Consider the following 20,107-nt stretch of genomic DNA (forward strand, 5'->3'; position numbering starts at 1 on the left):
CTGAGAGAGCGCTATATAGTATTAAAATGTACGAGTATGGGATGCATAGGTGGGGGAATAAAACAGGGAAATTGCTAGCATCCCTGGTTAAACAGCGCTCGGGGAAAACATACATTGCCAAACTAAGAGGGACGCAGGGGGAGAACATTACCACACAGGCAGAGATAAAAGGAGCGTTCACACGCTTCTATGAGGAGCTATATGACAGAGGAACCTTTTCAGACAAAGGGTGTGAGGAATTTTTTCAAAATTTGCAGCTCCCACGGTTAGATATCACTCAAGCTGCGCAGTTGAGTGCTCCCATCACAGGGAAGGAAATTCAAGGGGTGATTAAACACCTAAAGTCAGCTAAAGCACCAGGCCCAGATGGGTTAGGTCCAGAGTTCTATAAGATATTGCAAAACCATTGTATTCCTGCACTAGTAGAACTATTCGACGAGCTCCGGGAGTCTCAAACAATGGGGCCTACCCTAAATCACGCTTATATCACTATATTGCCGAAGCCAGGGAAAGATGTAGAACTAGTGGGCTCTTATAGACCTATCTCATTGATAAACCAGGACCTTAAGATATTGGCTAGTGTGCTTGCTACTAGGTTGGGGGACTGCTTGCCCCAGTTAGTACATGCTGACCAAGTCGGGTTTGTAAAAGGTAGGTTTGCGTCTGCAAATATTCTGAAGGTTTGCCGCATATTAAGAGAGGGCAGGCGCAGACGGGGGGATGCCATTATAGCCAGTTTACACGCTGAGAAAGCTTTTGATAAAGTGGTGTGGTCATATCTTTTTTGGGTTTTACAACGGTATGGGGTCAGGGGGGCGTTCCTTGATTGGGTACGAGTTTTATATAGCAACCCGACAGCTCAACTGATAATTAATGGGAGCCTCACGGCTAATATTACGCTGGAAAGGGGGACACGGCAGGGGTGTCCGTTGTCACCCCTGCTATTTGTCCTGACACTAGAGCCACTAGCTGCTAAGATACGACAAGATGGGCGCATACAGGGTATAAGCATGGGGGGCGACGAATTCCGTGTCAATCTGTTTGCGGATGACATGTTGTTAATGTTGGATAATGCGAGGGAGTCGTTACCAGCAGTGATGGGATTAATAAGAGCTTTTGGGATGTTTGCGGGACTTAGGATAAACTTCGAGAAATCGGAGGCTCTTGCAGTGTCTGGCATATGTTATAGTAGGCAATTGGAGAATTTCCCCTTGATATGGGCAAATACGGGGATTAGATATTTGGGGGTGTATCTGAGCCAAGATTATGAGTGGATGTACAGAAAAAATGTAATAGAGAAGGTGGAAACAGTGCGCAAGATATGCGCCCAATGGAAGAACCTTCCTGTGGGTTTCAGAGGGCGCATAGCTCTGATTAAGATGGTGGTGCTTCCGAAACTACTTTATCCTTTGCAGATGGTACCATTTTGGGTGGCAAAGAGGGAGGAGGAGCTGTACCATAGCATTATTTCAACGTTTATCTGGAATCATAAGCGTCCTAGAATAGCATTTGCAAAATTGGTACAGGGTAGGAAAGGGGGAGGGGTACGACTTCCAGACCTTAGGCTGTATAACGTGGCAGCGTTAATGCGATGGCTTCACGAGTGCCATACGGAGTTGGCTAAGTATGCGTTACCGGAGTTCTGGCAGAGCTGGTGCGCCCCGGTAGATGTGTTCTCCCTACTAGGGGGATGTAAGGGGAAGTGGGGGGCATGTATTAGGAAGAATCCTTTTATAGCTGCTTTAGGGAAGGCGTGGAGGGTGGTGATAGGGGAGGCTGGGAGGGGGTACCCCTTTTTCTCACTAGAAGACAATCCAGCATTCCCAGCGGGAATGGGGAGGAGTCAATTTGAAATATGGACAGATGGGGGGTGCAAATATATAGGGCAGCTGACAGAGTTGGGGGGTCAGACATTCCCTACTTTTGAGCAAGTGCGGAATACGTGGAATGTAGGGCATAAGCAATTTTTTCAGTTCTTACAGGTGAGAGATTACTATTACAAGTTGACAAGAGTAGCGGGATCCAAGATACGGTTTACAACCCTGGATCAGGTGTTTTTGCTAATGCCGGGGAACCAGAATGGGTTATCTCAATGGTATCAACATATAATGGAACAGAGAAAAGCCCCAGCATTGGCCAAATTAGCAGAAGGGTGGAGTATGCTATTAGGCGAAAGTATAACTCCGGAGAGACTTGGGGAGGATTTTGAGAATCTCTCTAAGATTACCCCCAATGCAGCACTGCAAGACATACAATATCGCATATTACATAGAGTATATATCACGCGACAGCAAGGGAAAGAGATGGGGTTGTGGGAAGAAGAAGAGTGCATGAGGTGCCACGGGGAAAAGGACACATTTGTCCATGCCTTTATGGAGTGCCCATCTCTGGCAGAGCTGTGGACCCACTCTTTGGAGGCAATGGAGAAAGTAATAGGGAAACCGTTTGAGTGGTCCTTCGGGGTCTTGTTATTAGGAGAGATGAAGCGCCTGCGGGAGGAAGGATTGACAAAGGCGCAGGGAAGGTTCGTCCTCTTGGCATCTCTATTGGTCAAAAAGTGCATATTGCAATTCTGGGCAAAGCCGCAGCCACCGCCGAACCGGGCCTGGCATTTTTTAATGAAAGACATGGCTGCGTGGGTAGAGTTGCAGCATGGACTAGTGCCAACAAGCAGACATAAGGCATATTGGGGACTTTGGCAAACCTATATGCAGCTGTATGAAGGGGAGGGTTCTCTCCTGAGGCCACAGTAAAGAAAGCTGGATAGAAGCAGTGGTGCACCCATGGAGGGGAGGAGGGGAGGGGGGAGGGGAGGGGGATGAAAAAAAAGGGAAAACAATGGGGAATGGAACATGGTAATGATACTGTACGCAAGATGAAGTAGGGCACCCTTTCTTTTTCTGTTCTTTTTGGTTATAGGTTGATATTGATGGGGTGAGCACTGTTTTTGTCATTCATCATGTGAGTTCTGTTTAAGGTCAAGTTATTGAGCGTTCTGTACCATCCCTTAATAAAGATATTTTCAAAAAAACAGAGCTTTAGAGGTAGTATAAGTTATAGATATGAACATTAACTCAAAAGTTGTAGTGGTGGTTTTAGTTAGCAGTTTCTGATCCTGGTGTCCTTTGTTCTAACTGATGCAGATCTCTGGGGGGTTTTCAGTTGCAAATCCAGCTTATTTCACAAGCAAAGAGAGTCAAAGATCAAAGGCTTCCAACAATAGAGAAACAAATGGCTGTACTTAGGACTTCTATATGAATTTCTTTGGAAACTTAATGCAGGGGCTGATGGTTGACTTTAGTTTTAAGAAATCTAACAGATTCAGAGTTTTAGAAATAGTTATGTGGTTAAAATAAAACTTTAACTCACAGATTGTAGGTATGAACTTTATAGTTTCTGGTTCTGATATCCTTGGATGGTCCAATTGAAGCAGGTTGCTGTAGGCTTTTTCTTTGTTGTCCAGGAGGGTTAGATGTAAATATATAGAGAGTACCGGTCACAGGGCATGTGGAGAGTTATTTGCAATATGAAGGGAAGATAAAAGTTCTTTTCTCCAGCCAAAATAAAAGGAAGTAGTTCAAAGTAAAATTGAGGACTGGTGCCTCAATACAGACTGCGCAGAAGTCACTAAAATTTGGGTTGTAAATAAGCAAAAAGTGTATTATTTGCAGAGCCTCATGTGAACCTCATGCAGAGCCTCATGTGAACCCAGCTTCCCCTCTATATCTTTCTTGAGATACAGCGACCAGAACTGAATGCAATACTCAAGGTACGTACACACCGTGGAGCGATACAAAGGCATTATAATGTTTTTGATCTTATTCACCATTCCTTTCTAATAATTCCTAGCATCCCATTTGCACTTTTGGCCGCCGACGACCACTGAGCAGAAGATTTCAGTGTATTATATACAATGACACCCAGATCTTTTTCTTGAGCACTGACCCCCAAGGTGGACCCTAGAATCAGGTAACTATGATTCAGATTATTCTTTCCAATGTGCATCACCTTGCATTTGTCCACATTAAATTTCATCTGCTATTTGGATGCCCAGTCTTCCAATTTCCTAAGGTCTATTTCACAGTCTGCACGTGTTTTAACAACTTTGAATAGTTTTGTATCATCTGCAAATTTGATCACCTTTCACGTCGTTCCGATTTCCATATCATTTATAAATATGTTAAAGAGTACCAGTCCCAGAACAGATCCCTGAGGCACTCCACTGTTCACCCTCCTCCATTGGGAGAAATGATCATTTAACCATACCCTCTGTTTTCTGTCCAATAATCAATTCCTAATCGTGGATTATTGTAAAAAAGAGATCATACCACGTGGACTACGAATGAATAAGGCTCCTAAATTATTTCACAAAGACATGGAGTTTGTAACACAATGGAATAGTATTTTAAATCATTGTTCCCTTGACTTGATGTTGCTGTTAATTCAAACCATTCAACATAAATTGACACAGGATAGACCGAAATTGGAAGACAAATTAAATTACATGAAAACTCTGGCTGAATATGAGAAATGTAAAGAAGAATTTGACATTAAGTTGGATAGATTTAAAAAAGAAATTAAAACTACGAAGGTTAAAAAAATCCAACGAGATCAGAAAGATTATAGTGAGGGTTATGTTTATAGTTGGCAGAAACCTAAGAATGTTGAACAATTAATTGAGAAAGGTAAACGAGTGGGCTTTCAACTATCCACTTCCTCAAGTGGTGAAGAGGAGAGAGATGATAAACCGGAGGGGGAACGGACTCGAGGAATGACCACTAGACGTGCCAATCAATGAGGGCGAACAAATTGGAGAACCAGAAATCGTGGAGAATCGAATTACAGAGGGGGGATGAGAACACGGCGACGAGACGACTCGCTGTGATTAATTTATCTAAATACACATTAACACCAGTCGAAGAGTCGGTATTGTCTCGTGGCTTGTCATTTGTCCCTACCTCTAAACATCTGTCTTTTCAATTCCGTACAGAATTTGAAAAGTTTATTCGCTGTCTCCAACTTAAGACCTTTTTCAATGAGTCCCAAGATTCTATACGGGGCTTTTCGGATTGTGTGGTCAAGAGCAAGTGGGTTCCTCCTGGTCCTCTCAACCCGACCATAGCAATTTTTAAGCAATTAGTCCTTAGGGACGTGGCAGCAATGGAAACAACACGATGTAACAACAAGATCAATATGACTAGGGAAGAATTCAGAGCGGTACAAAATCTTAAAAATGAAAATACCATTGTGATTAGAAAAGCTGATAAAGGGGGAGCGGTGGTTGTTTTGGATAGGGAATATTATGTAGAAGAAATACAACAACAACTGGCAGATGAGAATACATATCGAAAGTTAAGTCAAGATCTTACTTATGATTTACTTAGTAGATTGCAAGAAGTAACGAAAGAAGCTGAGATTTTAGGATTTTTGACTAAAAAAGAAAGACAATATCTTTGTCCTTTGCATCCAGTGGTACCCATCTTTTACACGGTCCCTAAGATTCATAAAAATTTACCTTCTCCTCCGGGAAGACCTATTGTATCCTCGAGGAATTCCCTATTAGAGAGATCGTGTAAATACACAGATTTTTTTCTAAGACCATTGGTCCAGAGTATACCAGCATATATTAAAGATACTTCTCATTTTTTGCAGATATTAGCAGGGTTAACTATTGATGAGGAGACATTGCTGGTTACTCTGGACGTTCATTCATTATATACTGCAATACCTCAGAGGGAAGCCGTGGAGGCAGTTGAAATTGCATTAGAGGACCGTCCCCGTCCCCATACAGTACCCACAGAGTTCATATTATAATTGATAGAGATTGCCTTATACAATAATCATTTCATTTTCAATAATGATGTGTATTTACAAATTTCGGGTATAGCAATGGGAGCATCGTTTGCTCCCTCAATAGCAAACATCTTTATGGGTCAATATGAAAAACAATTTGTATATACTGCACAAGGGTATGTGAAAGTTAAATACTGGGGCAGATACATAGACGATGTTTTTCTGCTTTGGCAAGGCTCACAGAGTGAATTGGAAGAGTTTGTGGCTTGTTTGAATGGATGTCATGCAAATTTGAGAGTAACTGTCATTTAGAATGCATCAATTTTCTGGATGTACTCATCAAAAAAGAACATGGGACTTTGAGAACGGATGTTTTTGTTAAAAGTACTGACAGAAATTCATTGTTGAGGTTTGATAGCATGCATCCTTACCATCTTAAACGAAGTTTACCATTTTCTCAGTTCCTCCGGTATCGAAGAATTTGTGATACGGTGGAACAATATCAAGAATCCTCTAAAAAGTTACAAACTAAGTTTAAAGAAAGGGGATATCCTGATAGATTAATTAAACATTCGTATAAACGGGCTCTACACAATCACAGAGAGTTTTTGTTGCCTCCGAGGGTTCATGATCATGTAAGTTCACAACAAGAAGGAGATTCTAAAGTCACGGCTTGTGTACTGAAATATACTAATCGGTCTTCACAAATTGCTACAATCATGAGGAAACATTGGAGTATAATGTCAACACAGCCAGCGTTTCATGATCATCATTTAATGATGTCTTTTTCCCGCAATAGAAATTTACAAGATCAGTTCAGTTATGCGGATGTATGGACACAAAAACAAAATATTGTGGGACGTCATCAGAGATGTGGCCAGTGTTCGATTTGTTCGATAACAAAGGAAGGTTCTTCCTTTACTTCTACAACTGGTAAGAATTTCCAGATAAGATGTAAAACTTCATGTGATTCTGCTAATGTAATTTATGTCTTCTGGTGTCCGTGTGGTTTGATGTATGTGGGTCATACCACACGGCAGTTTAAAACCAGGGTTATAGAACATCGTCATTGTGTGACTAAGCTCAAGTTGGAAGCACCGATGACACGCCATTGTGCGCATTTCCAACATCAATTTGACCAATTAACCTGTATGGTCATTGACCAAGTGACATTGGGTAAGAGAGGGGGGGGACATTAAAACCATTCTATGGAGAAAAGAACAGTACTGGATCCACTTACTACAAACAGTGGAACCTAAAGGTTTGAATCGCAACATTGAATGGAACGCTTATTATTAACGCTCAAGTAGCCATTCCTAGTGGCTAAGCTGAAAAGATTTGATTGGAGCAGCCTGTTGCTGGGGCGGGGTGTTCACATTCGGAAGTTGTGACACGGCGGGGTTTAAATTTCCGGCCGGCGTTTTTCTTATCTGCGCCAATTGAACAGTGCATGCTGTGTTTAATCTTGAGCGAGTTCGGTTATTTTTCACGAGGTCCATAGTAGGATCCGCGACAGGAACCTTCCTGAAGCAGCCTGATATTGGCGAAACAAGGCGCACTTGTCGAAGAATAGTTAGAAGGGAGACACGGATGGTGTTTCGAATAACTGAAAAGTCAAGTATCTTCTCCACATGGGATTACTATCAGCCTGGATGCATTGAACTTAATGAGCCCCGAGTTTTCATCATTCAGATAAGTGACTGTTGGAGTAAACAAGAGTACGGGTTTAATCTATGGGGATTTAACAATCCCGTGTTGTTCCTCTAGTTGCAAGTTACAGTTGACATAAACAGGGGAGTTTTTTCGGGATTGGGGCCCAGGTTTTTTATTAATGGATGAGTATCAGTGGGGGGATACATTCTAGGAGGGGTGGTGCACCTAGTTTAACTCTTTTCGATAGTAGAGGGGAAGAAGAGTTTTTAGGCTATCCGGTTTTCTCAAGTAATTTTGAGTTTTTTCGGGTGGTTGTTTTTCTCTTCTTTTCCTCACTGGAACCAGTGATAATACCCTACTTCTTATTTGAATGGTGAACCAAGCCTTAGTAGCAATGGGTTCTCCATGAGGAGTTTTGAGGTTCCTTGTTATTTAGAGGTTATGATCCCGATTGTGGATTAAAGAGTTACAGGGTGCTACACCATCGTATATAATTTTCCAAACCATCTTTTGAAAGTAGAACTTGTATTTACTTGAAGCCATTTTGTGAGGCAATTTGGAAAATAATATGTCTAATCTTACCTATCACTAATCCAATACACTACAATATTATACTGTTGGAGGCAGAAGGTATCTCTTCAATCATAGAAGATCATGAAGCGAAATTACTACGCATTCTACTCCAACTGGCAATCAAACTAATATTACAATATTTGAAGGACTTTTCCCAGCTAGACTACTTACAAGGAGGAACACTATCACGCTTATTTTCGAAAGAGAAGGACACCCATCTTTCAACACAAATCGGGAGATGGGCGTCCTTCTTGCAAGGTCATCCAAATCGGCATAATAGAAAGCTGATTTTTTGACACCCTCGACTGTTTTCCGTTGCAGGGACGACCAAAGTTCACGGGGGCGTGTCGACAGGGTAGCGAAGGCGGGACTGGGGCGTGATTAGGAGATGGTCGTCATCGGCCGATTATAGAAAAAAGAATGGCGTCCCTGACGAACACTTGGCCGACTTTACTTGGTCCATTTTTTTTTCACGACCAAGCCTCAAAAAGGTGCCCCAACTGACCAGATGACCACTGGAGGGAATCAGGGATGACCTCACTTAACTCCCCCAGTGGTCACTAACCCCCTCCCACCATAAAAAACAAGTTTAAAAATACTTCTTTGCCAGCCTCTATGCCAGCCTCAAATGCCATACTCAGGTCCATTGCAGCAGTATAAAGGTCCCTGGAGCAGTTGTAGTGGGTGCAGTGTACTTCAGGCAGGCAGACCTGGGGGGGGGGGGGGGGGGGGGGGGGGGGTTGGGCGACTCAGCACCCAAGGTAAGGGAGCTATGCACCTGGGATCAATTTCTGAAGTCCACTGCAGTGTCCCCTAGGGTGCCCGGTTGGTGTTCTGGCATGTGAGGGGGACCAGTGCACTATAAATGCTGGCTCCTCCCATGACCAAAGGGCTTGGATTTGGACGTTTTTGAGATAGACGTCTTTGGTTTCCATTACCACTGAAAACCGAGGACGCCCACCTCTAAGGTCGACCTAAATGTCAAGATTTGGGCGTCCCCGACTGTATTATCGAAACGAAAGATGGACGTCCATCTTGTTTCGATAATACGCGTTGCCCCGCCCCTTCGCGGCACCATCCTTAGAGTTGGGCACCCTTAGAGATGATTATCCCCATTCAAAAATGCCCTTCTATGTTTAGTTGCTAAGTACGAACATGTTGCTGCTGTGAAAAATAGAGCTTTATGGTCTTTTGATAAAACCTGGGGCCCCTTACGTGATTATTCTAAGCCTCTTTGACATATTTATCATACTTCTTTTAGGTTATCTTATGTATCAAGGTACTCAATTTCTGCTAATATGTTATGATTTATGTTATAAAACATTATTATAGTCTACATGTGCAAGCTTCTATACACAAAGCGAATGCTACATACCTGTAGAAGGTATTCTCCGAGGACAGCAGGCTGATTGTTCTCACTGATGGGTGACGTCCTCGGCAGCCCCTCCAATCGGAATCTTCCTAGCAAAGTCCTTTGCTAGCTCTCGCGCGCCCGCGCGCACCGCGCATGCGCGGCCGTCTTCCCGCCCGAAACCGGCTCGAGCCGGCCAGTCCAGTATGTAGCAAGACAATACACTTCAAGGGAAGACACAACTCCAAAGGGGAGGCGGGCGGGTTTGTGAGAACAATCAGCCTGCTGTCCTCGGAGAATACCTTCTACAGGTATGTAGCATTCGCTTTCTCCGAGGACAAGCAGGCTGCTTGTTCTCACTGATGGGGTATCCCTAGCCCCCAGGCTCACTCAAAACAACAACCATGGTCAATTGGGCCTCGCAACGGCGAGGACATAACTGAGATTGACCTAAAAAATTTACCAACTAACTGAGAGTGCAGCCTGGAACAGAACAAACAGGGCCCTCGGGGGGTGGAGTTGGATCCTAAAGCCCAAACAGGTTCTGAAGAACTGACTGCCCGAACCGACTGTCGCGTCGGGTATCCTGCTGCAGGCAGTAATGAGATGTGAATGTGTGGACAGATGACCACGTCGCAGCTTTGCAAATTTCTTCAATGGAGGCTGACTTCAAGTGGGCTACCGACGCAGCCATGGCTCTGACATTATGAGCCGTGACATGACCCTCAAGAGCCAGCCCCGCCTGGGCGTAAGTGAAGGAAATGCAATCTGCTAGCCAATTGGATATGGTGCGTTTCCCTACAGCCACTCCCCTCCTATTGGGGTCAAAAGAAACAAACAATTGGGCGGACTGTCTGTGGGGCTGTGTCCGCTCCAGGTAGAAGGCCAATGCTCTCTTGCAGTCCAATGTGTGCAGCTGACGTTCAGCAGGGCAGGAATGAGGACGGGGAAAGAATGTTGGCAAGACAATTGACTGGTTCAGATGGAACTCCGACACGACCTTTGGCAAGAACTTAGGGTGAGTGCGGAGGACTACTCTGTTATGATGAAATTTGGTGTAAGGGGCCTGGGCTACCAGGGCCTGAAGCTCACTGACTCTACGAGCTGAAGTAACTGCCACCAAGAAAATGACCTTCCAGGTCAAGTACCTCAGATGGCATGAATTCAGTGGCTCAAAAGGAGGTTTCATCAGCTGGGTGAGAACGACATTGAGATCCCATGACACTGTAGGAGGCTTGACGGGGGGCTTTGACAAAAGCAAACCTCTCATGAAGCGAACAACTAAAGGCTGTCCTGAGATCGGCTTACCTTCCACATGGTAATGGTATGCACTGATTGCGCTAAGGTGAACTCTTACAGAGTTGGTCTTGAGACCAGACTCAGACAAGTGCAGAAGGTATTCAAGCAGGGTCTGTGTAGGACAAGAGCGAGGAGCTAGGGCCTTGCTGTCACACCAGACGGCAAACCTCCTCCACAGAAAGAAGTAACTCCTCTTAGTGGAATCTTTCCTGGAAGCAAGCAAGACGCAGGAGACACCCTCTGACAGACCCAAAGAGGCAAAGTCTACGCTCTCAACATCCAGGCCGTGAGAGCCAGGGACCGGAGGCTGGGATGCAGAAGAGCCCCTTCGTCCTGTGTGATGAGGGTCGGAAAACACTCCAATCTCCACGGTTCTTCGGAGGATAACTCCAGAAGAAGAGGGAACCAGATTTGACGCGGCCAAAAAGGAGCAATCAGAATCATGGTGCCTCGGTCTTGCTTGAGTTTCAACAAAGTCTTCCCCACCAGAGGAATGGGATGATAAGCATACAGCAGGCCCTCCCCCCAATCCAGGAGGAAGGCATCCGATGCCAGTCTGCCGTGGGCCTGAAGCCTGGAACAGAACTGAGGGACTTTGTGGTTCACTCGAGATGCGAAGAGATCCACCAAGGGGGTGCCCCACGCTTGGAAGATCTGGTGCACCACTCTGGTTGAGCGACCACTCGTGAGGTTGCATAATCCTGCTCAGTCTGTCGGCCAGACTGTTGTTTACGCCTGCCAGATATGTGGCTTGGAGCACCATGCCGAGACGGCGAGCCCAGAGCCACATGCTGACGGCTTCCTGACACAGGGGGCGGGATCCGGTGCCCCCCTGCTTGTTGACATAGTACATGGCAACCTGGTTGTCTGTCTGAATTTGGATAATTTGATGGGACAGCCGATCTCTGAAAGCCTTCAGAGCGTTCCAGATCGCTCGTAACTCCAGGAGGTTGATCTGTAGACCGCGTTCCTGGAGGGACCAGCTTCCTTGGGTGTGAAGCCCATCGACATGAGCTCCCCATCCCAGGAGAGACGCATCCGTTGTCAGCACTTTTTGTGGCTGAGGAATTTGGAAAGGACGTCCCAGAGTCAAATTGGACCAGATTGTCCACCAATACAGGGATTCGAGAAAACTCGTGGACAGGTGGATCACGTCTTCTAGACCCCCAGCAGCCTGATACCACTGGGAGGCTAGGGTCCATTGAGCAGATCTCATGTGAAGACGGGCCATGGGAGTCACATGAACTGTGGAGGCCATGTGGCCCAGCAATCTCAACATCTGCCGAGCTGTGATCTGCTGGGATGCTCGCACCCGCGAGACGAGGGACAACAAGTTGTTGGCCCTCGCCTCTGGGAGATAGGCGCGAGCCGTCCGAGAATCCAGCAGAGCTCCTATGAATTCGAGTTTCTGCACTGGGAGAAGATGGGACTTTGGATAATTTATCACAAACCCCAGTAGCTCCAGGAGGCGAATAGTCATCTGCATGGACTGCAGGGCTCCTGCCTCGGATGTGTTCTTCACCAGCCAATCGTCGAGATATGGGAACACATGCACCCCCAGCCTGCGAAGTGCCGCTGCTACTACAGCTAGGCACTTTGTGAACACCCTGGGCGCAGAGGCGAGCCCAAAGGGTAGCACACAGTACTGGAAGTGCCGTGTGCCCAACTGAAATCACAGATACTGTCTGTGAGCTGGCCGTATCGGGATGTGTGTGTAGGCATCCTTCAAGTCCAGAGAGCATAGCCAATCGTTTTGCTGAATCATGGGGAGAAGGGTGCCCAGGGAAAGCATCCTGAACTTTTCTTTTACGAGATATTTGTTCAGGGCCCTTAGGTCTAGGATGGGACGCATCCCCCCTGTTTTCTTTTCCACAAGGAAGTACCTGGAATAGAATCCCAGCCCTTCTGACCGCATTGGCGCTGAGAAGGGCGGAGAGTTCCTCTGCAAGTACCTGCTTGTGCTGGAAGCTGTAAGACTGAGCTCCCGGCGGACAATTTGGAGGTTTGCAGGCCAAATTGAGGGTGTATCCTTGCCGGACTATTTGCAGAACCCACTGATCGGAGGTTATGAGAGGCCACCTTTGGTGAAAAGCTTTCAACCTCCCTCCGACTGGCAGGTCGCCCGGCACTGACACTTGGATGTCGGCTATGCTCTGCTGGAGCCAGTCAAAAGCTCGCCCCTTGCTTTTGCTGGGGAGCCGCGGGGCCTTGCTGAGTCGCACGCTGCTGACGAGAGCGAGCGCGCTGGGGCTTAGGCTGTCGGGAAGGAGGATTGTACCTACGCTTACCAGAAGTATAGGGAACAGTCTTCCTTCCCCCGAAAAATCGTCTACCTGTAGAGGTAGAAGCTGAAGGCTGCCGGCGGGAGAACTTGTCGAATGCGGTGTCCCGCTGGTGGAGAGACTCTACCACCTGTTCGACTTTCTCTCCAAAAATATTGTCCGCACGGCAAGGCGAGTCCGCAATCCGCTGCTGGAGTCATGAGAGCCTGCGCATCACCACACCTTGAGCAGCGGCCCTGGACGCAACATCAAAAGTGTCATACACTCCTCTGGCCAGGAATTTTCTGCACGCCTTCAGCTGCCTGACCACCTCCTGAAAAGGCTTGGCTTGCTCGGGGGGAAGAGCATCAACCAAGCCCGCCAACTGCCGCACATTATTCCGCATGTGTATGCTCGTGTAGAGCTGGTAAGACTGAATCTTGGCCACGAGCATAGAAGAATGGTAGGCCTTCCTCCCAAAGGAGTCTAAGGTTCTAGAGTCTTTGCCCGGGGGCGCCGAAGCATGCTCCCTAGAACTCTTAGCCTTCTTTAGGGCCAGATCCACAACTCCAGAGTCGTGAGGCAACTGGGTGCGCATCAGCTCTGGGTCCCCATGGATCCGGTACTGGGACTCGATCTTCTTGGGGATGTGGGGATTACTTAGTGGCTTGGTCCAGTTCGCAAGCAATGTCTTTTTGAGGACATGGTGCAGGGGAACAGTGGACGCTTCCTTAGGTGGAGAAGGATAGTCCAGGAGCTCAAACATTTCAGCCCTGGGCTCGTCCTCCACAACCACCGGGAAGGGGATGGCCGTAGACATCTCCCGGACAAAGGAAGCAAAAGACAGACTCTCGGGAGGAGAAAGCTGTCTTTCAGGAGAGGGAGTGGGATCAGAAGGAAGACCCTCAGACTCCTCGTCAGAGAAATATCTGGGGTCTTCTTCTTCTTCCCACGAGGCCTCACCCTCGGTGTCAGACACAAGTTCACGGACCTGCGTCTGCAACCGCGCCCGGCTCGACTCTGTGGAGCCACGTCCACGATGGGGGCGTCGAGAGGTAGACTCCCTCGCCCGCATCGGCGAAGCTCCCTCCGCCGACGTAGTCGGGGAGCCCTCCTGGGAGGTGGCCGCAGTCGGCACCGCACGCGGTACCGACGTCGGGGACCTCACCCCGGGCGATGGGCCAGCCGGCGCCACGCTCGACGGTACCGGAGGCGCAAGCACCGCCGGTACCGGAGGGGTAGGGCGCAACAGCTCTCCCAGAATCTCTGGGAGAACGGCCCGGAGGCTCTCGTTCAGAGCGGCAGCAGAGAAAGGCATGGAGGTCGATGCAGGCGTCGACGTCAGAACCTGTTCCGGGCGTGGAGGCTGTTCCGGGCTGTCCAGAGTGGAGCGCATCGACACCTCCTGAACAGAGGGTGAGCGGTCCTCTCGGTGCCGATGCCTGCTGGGTGCCGACTCCCTCGGCGACCCAGAGCTCTCGGTGCCGACACGGGGAGGGGACCGGTGTCGATGCTTCTTCGACTTCTTCCGAAGCATGTCACCGGAGCTCCCCGGCACCGACGAGGAGGACGTAGAATCCATCCGTCGCTTCCTCGGGGCCGAGACCGAAGAGGGTCGATCTCGGGGGGGCTGTACCGCAGGAGCCCTCAGGGTAGGAGGAGACCCACCCGAGGGCTCACCGCCACCAGCAGGGGAATGGACAGCCCTCACCTGCACTCCACTCGATGCACCACCGTCCGACGACATCAGGAGACGAGGTCCCGGTACCACCGACGTCGATGCAGCTATCCGATATCTCGGCGCCGATGCAGAGGGCCGATGCCTCGATGCACTCGATGCACTGGCAGCCAAGGGTGAAGGTCTGGACGCTGATGACGTCAATGCACACGATGACCCCGGTGCCGATGCCGACGAAGAGCCCGAGAACAAAACGTTCCACTGGGCTAATCTCGCTACTTGAGTCCGCCTTTGTAACAGGGAACACAGACTACAGTTCTGGGGACGGTGCTCGGCCCCCAGACACTGAAGACACGAAAAGTGCCTATCAGTGAGCGAGATTACCCGGGCGCACTGGGTGCACTTCTTGAAGCCGCTGGAAGGCTTCGATGTCATGGGCGGAAAAATCACGCCGGCGAAGTCAAAATCCGAAATGACGAATTTGGAGCACCAAAACTTTAAGGGAGAAAAAATCTCGACCGAGGCCGAAAGAAGGCCTACCCCGACGACGAAAGAAAACTTACCGGGGCAAAAACTGGAAATACGGGAAGGGAAAACGAGACCCAAGGGGGTTTTCGGAGCACTTCCCGACAAATTTACAGAACTTTTCCGAAGAAAAACACGTCAATATAAAACGGACGCGCGAGGTCGACTCTCCGGGGCTCGACACGACAAAAAACACAGCCGTACCGAGTGCGGACGAAAGAAGACTGGCCGGCTCGAGCCGGTTTCGGGCGGGAAGACGGCCGCGCATGCGCGGTGCGCGCGGGCGCGCGAGAGCTAGCAAAGGACTTTGCTAGGAAGATTCCGATTGGAGGGGCTGCCGAGGACGTCACCCATCAGTGAGAACAAGCAGCCTGCTTGTCCTCGGAGAATATTGTTTAATTACAGACATTCATGTACTTTTTTGTTATTGTGTGTGTGTGTGGGGGGGGGGGGGGGGGGTACTATTGCAACATGGTAAATTTTATCTCTTTATGTACTTACTTGAAAATTAATAAAATTTTTTGAACTAATAAAATAATAATGCACAGATTATGAAGTTCAGGATGCTCCTTGCAGATGAGATCGAAAAATAGCAAGGCACTAGCCATCAATGTGACCTTCCAAAGAAATCATTCCAATTTCATACCTATTTTTATTACACAAAAAAGGAAGGGTTGTTTTGTTTTATTTGTTAAACACTAATGAACTGTAAATACAAGTAGCCTTAGGCTCTCATTTTTACACTATGAGGCATATTTTCAAAGCACTTTGGGAGGCTAAGTTCCATAGGTTTCTATGGAACTTTGGGAGGCTAAGTGCTTTGAAAATATGCCTCAATGCCTTATACAAAGAGGTAAAGATTACCAACAGGCTTTATGTTATTTGGACTTGTTACATTACTCAGAGATTTAACAAGATAAAACCAAGAACTTGCAGTTACAACTTCTCAGAGAAAAACAGGATTATAACAGGGAAGATGCAATGGGGCATAAAAAAATCAAGACAAGTTTAGATTATTCAGACCAAATGGATCCAAATGGATCCCGGTGATAACAGTCCCACAGCACCAACTTAAGATCAACTTACCAAAATCTTGTAGTTCCATGTAAGTATTCATCCTTGACGTTCTCTGGATCACGTGTGGTCGGCTTGTTCTTTTCTAGAAGAAGAACAGCAACTCACTACAAACTGCAAAACTAATACATACATTTAAAATAAACTCTTTACTATCAAATGCATTTTAATAACTTTCTATATACAGCATATTGATTTAAATTAATTTTTACTTTATTAAAGCCGCATCTCTCAGATTTACCAGTTCACTATCAAAGAGTTGTGTACACGTTCCTTACTAAAACATTTATCTATAGTGCCTTAAACACATAGAGGCATATTTTGAAAGCATTTAGACTTATAAAGTTTCACAGAGGGGCATTTTTGATATGACGACTAAGTCCGACTTTAGACGTTTTGTAAAAAACGTCCAAAATCTGAATAAGAAAGAAGTTCATTTTCCAAAAAGAAAAATGTCTATCTTTTGTTTTTGAAAATACTGTTTCTAACAAGTTTTTGTGCTTTGGCCGTTTTGTTTTTAGGTCCATTTTCAAAAAAAAGAATCGTCCAAGTGAAAAATGTAGAAAATCAAGCCACTGGGATGTAGGACAGGCCAGCATCCCAGGAGATAAATGGGGTACCCTAGTGGACTTCAAAAACATGCTCCAAGGTACACATCTCACCATTGCTCCTGTATTTTATCTGCTGAGTCCCCCAAAACCCACTGCCCACAGCTGTACACAATAGCCCTTATGGGTGAAGGGGGCACCTATATGTGGGTACAGTGGGTTTCTGGTGAGTTCTGGATACTAAGTCATGTAGGCGCCTACGCGCGCTGAACGAACGCCAAATTGGAGTTACCACCCATTGACAGCATTGCCCTTGCAGTAATTTCAATTTTGACGCCCGTCTGAAAAATATTTTTTATTTTCTGGTGCATGTAACGGACACACACCAAATGGCATTTGACGTGTGTAGGTCATTACCACCCAGATTTTTTTTGCTTTTACAGGCGCGCTAAAAAATGGAGCGGCGCACGCCCAAAACCTGCGCCTACACTACCGCAAGCCACTTTTCAGCACGGCTTTGTAAAAGGACCCCACAGTTTCCACCACAAATATGACAGGCAGAGGGAGACAGGGACCAGAGTCCACCATTCCATGGTGCACTGCACTGACCACTACACTACTCCAGGGACCTGCATGTTGCTCTAACAGACCTGGCTCTAACATTTGAGGCAGTCATAGAGGTTGCTAAATCATATTTGTATTTACATTGGTGGGAGGTATGAGGGGGTTAGTGACCACTAGGGGGGTATTGGGGGAACACCTCTGATTCCTTCTAGTGGTCATCTGGTCATTTAGGGCACCCTTTTGTGCCTTATTCACTATAAAATCAGGTCTAGCTCAAAACGACTTAGTTTTAGTCCTGGATGGTTTTGTTTTGTTCCATTATGGCTGAAAAACATCCAAGTATTAGGAACGCCCAAATCCTGCCTTTAACACCCCCTTGTGATTTGAACGCACTTCTGACGGACTTCATAGAAAAACATCTAACACTTGGTTCTGAAAATACCAATTTGGACGTTTTTGTGAGAAAAACATCCAAATGAAGATTTATGCCACTTTTTGGACGTTTTTCTCTTTTGAAAATGAGCTCCATAGTTAATCTAAAAATTTGAATAGCTATATTTATCCTGGAGGCAAAAAACAAGCTTCTGTAGGCTGTGATATCTTTTAAAAGGGCCAATACTAATTACTCATCTTCACTGTATCTGCCTTGGAAAGATGAACCATCATTAAAGGATATGAACTCTAACATTGGTATCAATGTGTTCGGCATTTCTAATATTTCCCAATAAGACTGCAACATGGTCTCAATGCCTCTCTTGCGGACAAAGGTAGAACCTGCCACTGTGAAAATAACTGCCATTTGTTACATATTCTATTTAGATTCAGCTCGCAGCAATTTCCAGTGGTACCGTGAGGTGATTTATATTCAGGTACACTTGGTATTTCCCTGTTCCTGGAGGATTTACAATCTAGGTTTGTACCTGAGGCAATAGAAGATTAAGGGACTTACTCAAGATCACAAGGAGCAGCAGCAGGATTTGAACTGTACTTCACTAGTTGGCAGCCCAGTAGTCTAACCACTAGACTACGCCTCCATTTTGGCTACTCACTAGTGTTTCTGACTCAAAATCACTGTTTCACCCAGTTCTCAAAATCCACCCAACCTGCCTGGATTCAGGATGCGTGCAGTGACTACACACTGGGTGGGTACCGATATTGAATCACTGTCCTTAAATCAAAAGGGTAATGGTTTTCATACTGCTGGAACACATTCAACACAATTAGGGCCCTTTTACAAAGGCACGCTGAAAAATGGCCTGCGGTAGTATAGATGCGTGTTCTGGGCACATGCAGAATCATTTTTCAGCGTACCTGTAAAAAAATGCCTTTTTTACATTTTTGCCGAAAATGGACATGCTGCAAAATGAAAATTGACCTAGCGGTAAGGTCTCACACAGTAACCGGATGGTAATAGTCTACGAATGTAAAATGCCGATTACCGCCTGCTTGCCAGAAAATAAAAATATTTTCGGACGTGTGTAGTAGACGCACATCAAAAATGAAATTACCACAAGGGCCACGCGGTAGTCAGCAGTAACTGAAAATTGACACGCGTTAGGCACACATAAGCACCTAAGAGGCTTAGTAAAAGGGCCCCTTAAAAAGGAAAGAAAGAATTAACTCCTATTGTCAATGGTATGCCAGAAAATATCTTTTATCAAAGTACCTTATTAATGTTTAATTCAAACTGCAACCTCAACAGTGGAAGAAAGTCCACTTAGAAATAACTCAACCAAAATACAGTACAATCCACTTAAGTGCAAGGGTCTGGGATCAAAGAAATGCATGCAGTTAACCAGAGCGTACACTTAACCATTGTGACCCAAAGAAGCTTGACATCTGATAAAAATATGTACAGTACTGTTTATTATACGTACAGTATACAGTCTCAGTTAACTGACATTAGGCTTGCTTGAAGTAATCAGTTATAGTCCTCTGTACACTCTTGGGTCTGTGAGTTCCACAGACTACGTCTGCCAGACAGTAAAAAACTGTCACAGCACTGACATCCAGTGGCCACCAGATAGGCCCACACAGTGTTTAGACTCTCCAGCGCTCTTGCAAAAGTGACAGGAGGAAGTTGTTGAATGTCGTCAGCATATGCCTCGCTGCTCATTTCTTCATCTGTTCCATCATCAGCCGCCGTTGTCTGCGTGTAGGCGCATATCTCGACATCAGTGCTGTCTTCAGCTGTTTGTAGATTGTAATCAACAGCTATGTAGCGATGGAACTCCTGTTCAGTAACAAGATGTCAATAACCTCTTCATCTAACGCGTTTGCAACAGCTGCACCTGTTTCGTCCCTCTCCACATCCTTAACAAAGCTTGCCCACTTGTAGCAGTTCACAATAGTTGCCTGTGTAACATGATTCCAGGCTTCTCACGGCATATGTAGGAAATCCAACAGTGATAGATTACGAGCCAGTTCAACAGCACGTTTATCCTTGCCAGTCTGGTCATCCATAACGCTCATCAGATGACATAGCACGAGCCAGATAATGTTGTTTGAAATTGGCTATTATGCCCTGATCCAGAGGTTGGATCAGAGAGGTAGTGTTTGGTGGCAGGAAGACCACCTTGACGTTAGACAGCCTGACATCATCCCTGTGTGCAGCACAATTATCACAAAGCAGCAAAATCTGACGCTTTTGTGCCCGCATTCTAATGTCTAACTTCTTTAGCCACTGCTTCCAAATTTCCCCAGTCATCCATGAATTTGCGTTAGCCTCGTATGACACAGGAAGCCGCTTAACTTTCTTGAAGCAATGGGGCTGTTTGCTCTTTCCAAT

At 46.4% G+C, this 20,107-nt stretch overlaps 1 protein-coding gene across 1 annotated transcript in view; it reads right to left on the reverse strand.

Annotated features, from left to right (window-relative positions):
• Positions 1-20,107, reverse strand: part of ADAM23 (ADAM metallopeptidase domain 23) — a 1,183,145-nt gene that overhangs the window by 867,168 nt on the left and 295,870 nt on the right. The window contains exon 7 of the mRNA XM_030210005.1: positions 16,220-16,292. Within this exon, the coding sequence (XP_030065865.1) occupies positions 16,220-16,292 (73 nt within the window). The remainder of the gene's footprint in view (positions 1-16,219; positions 16,293-20,107) is intronic.

Source organism: Microcaecilia unicolor, chromosome 7, assembly GCF_901765095.1.
Source record: "Microcaecilia unicolor chromosome 7, aMicUni1.1, whole genome shotgun sequence".
NCBI classification, from domain to species: domain Eukaryota; kingdom Metazoa; phylum Chordata; class Amphibia; order Gymnophiona; family Siphonopidae; genus Microcaecilia; species Microcaecilia unicolor.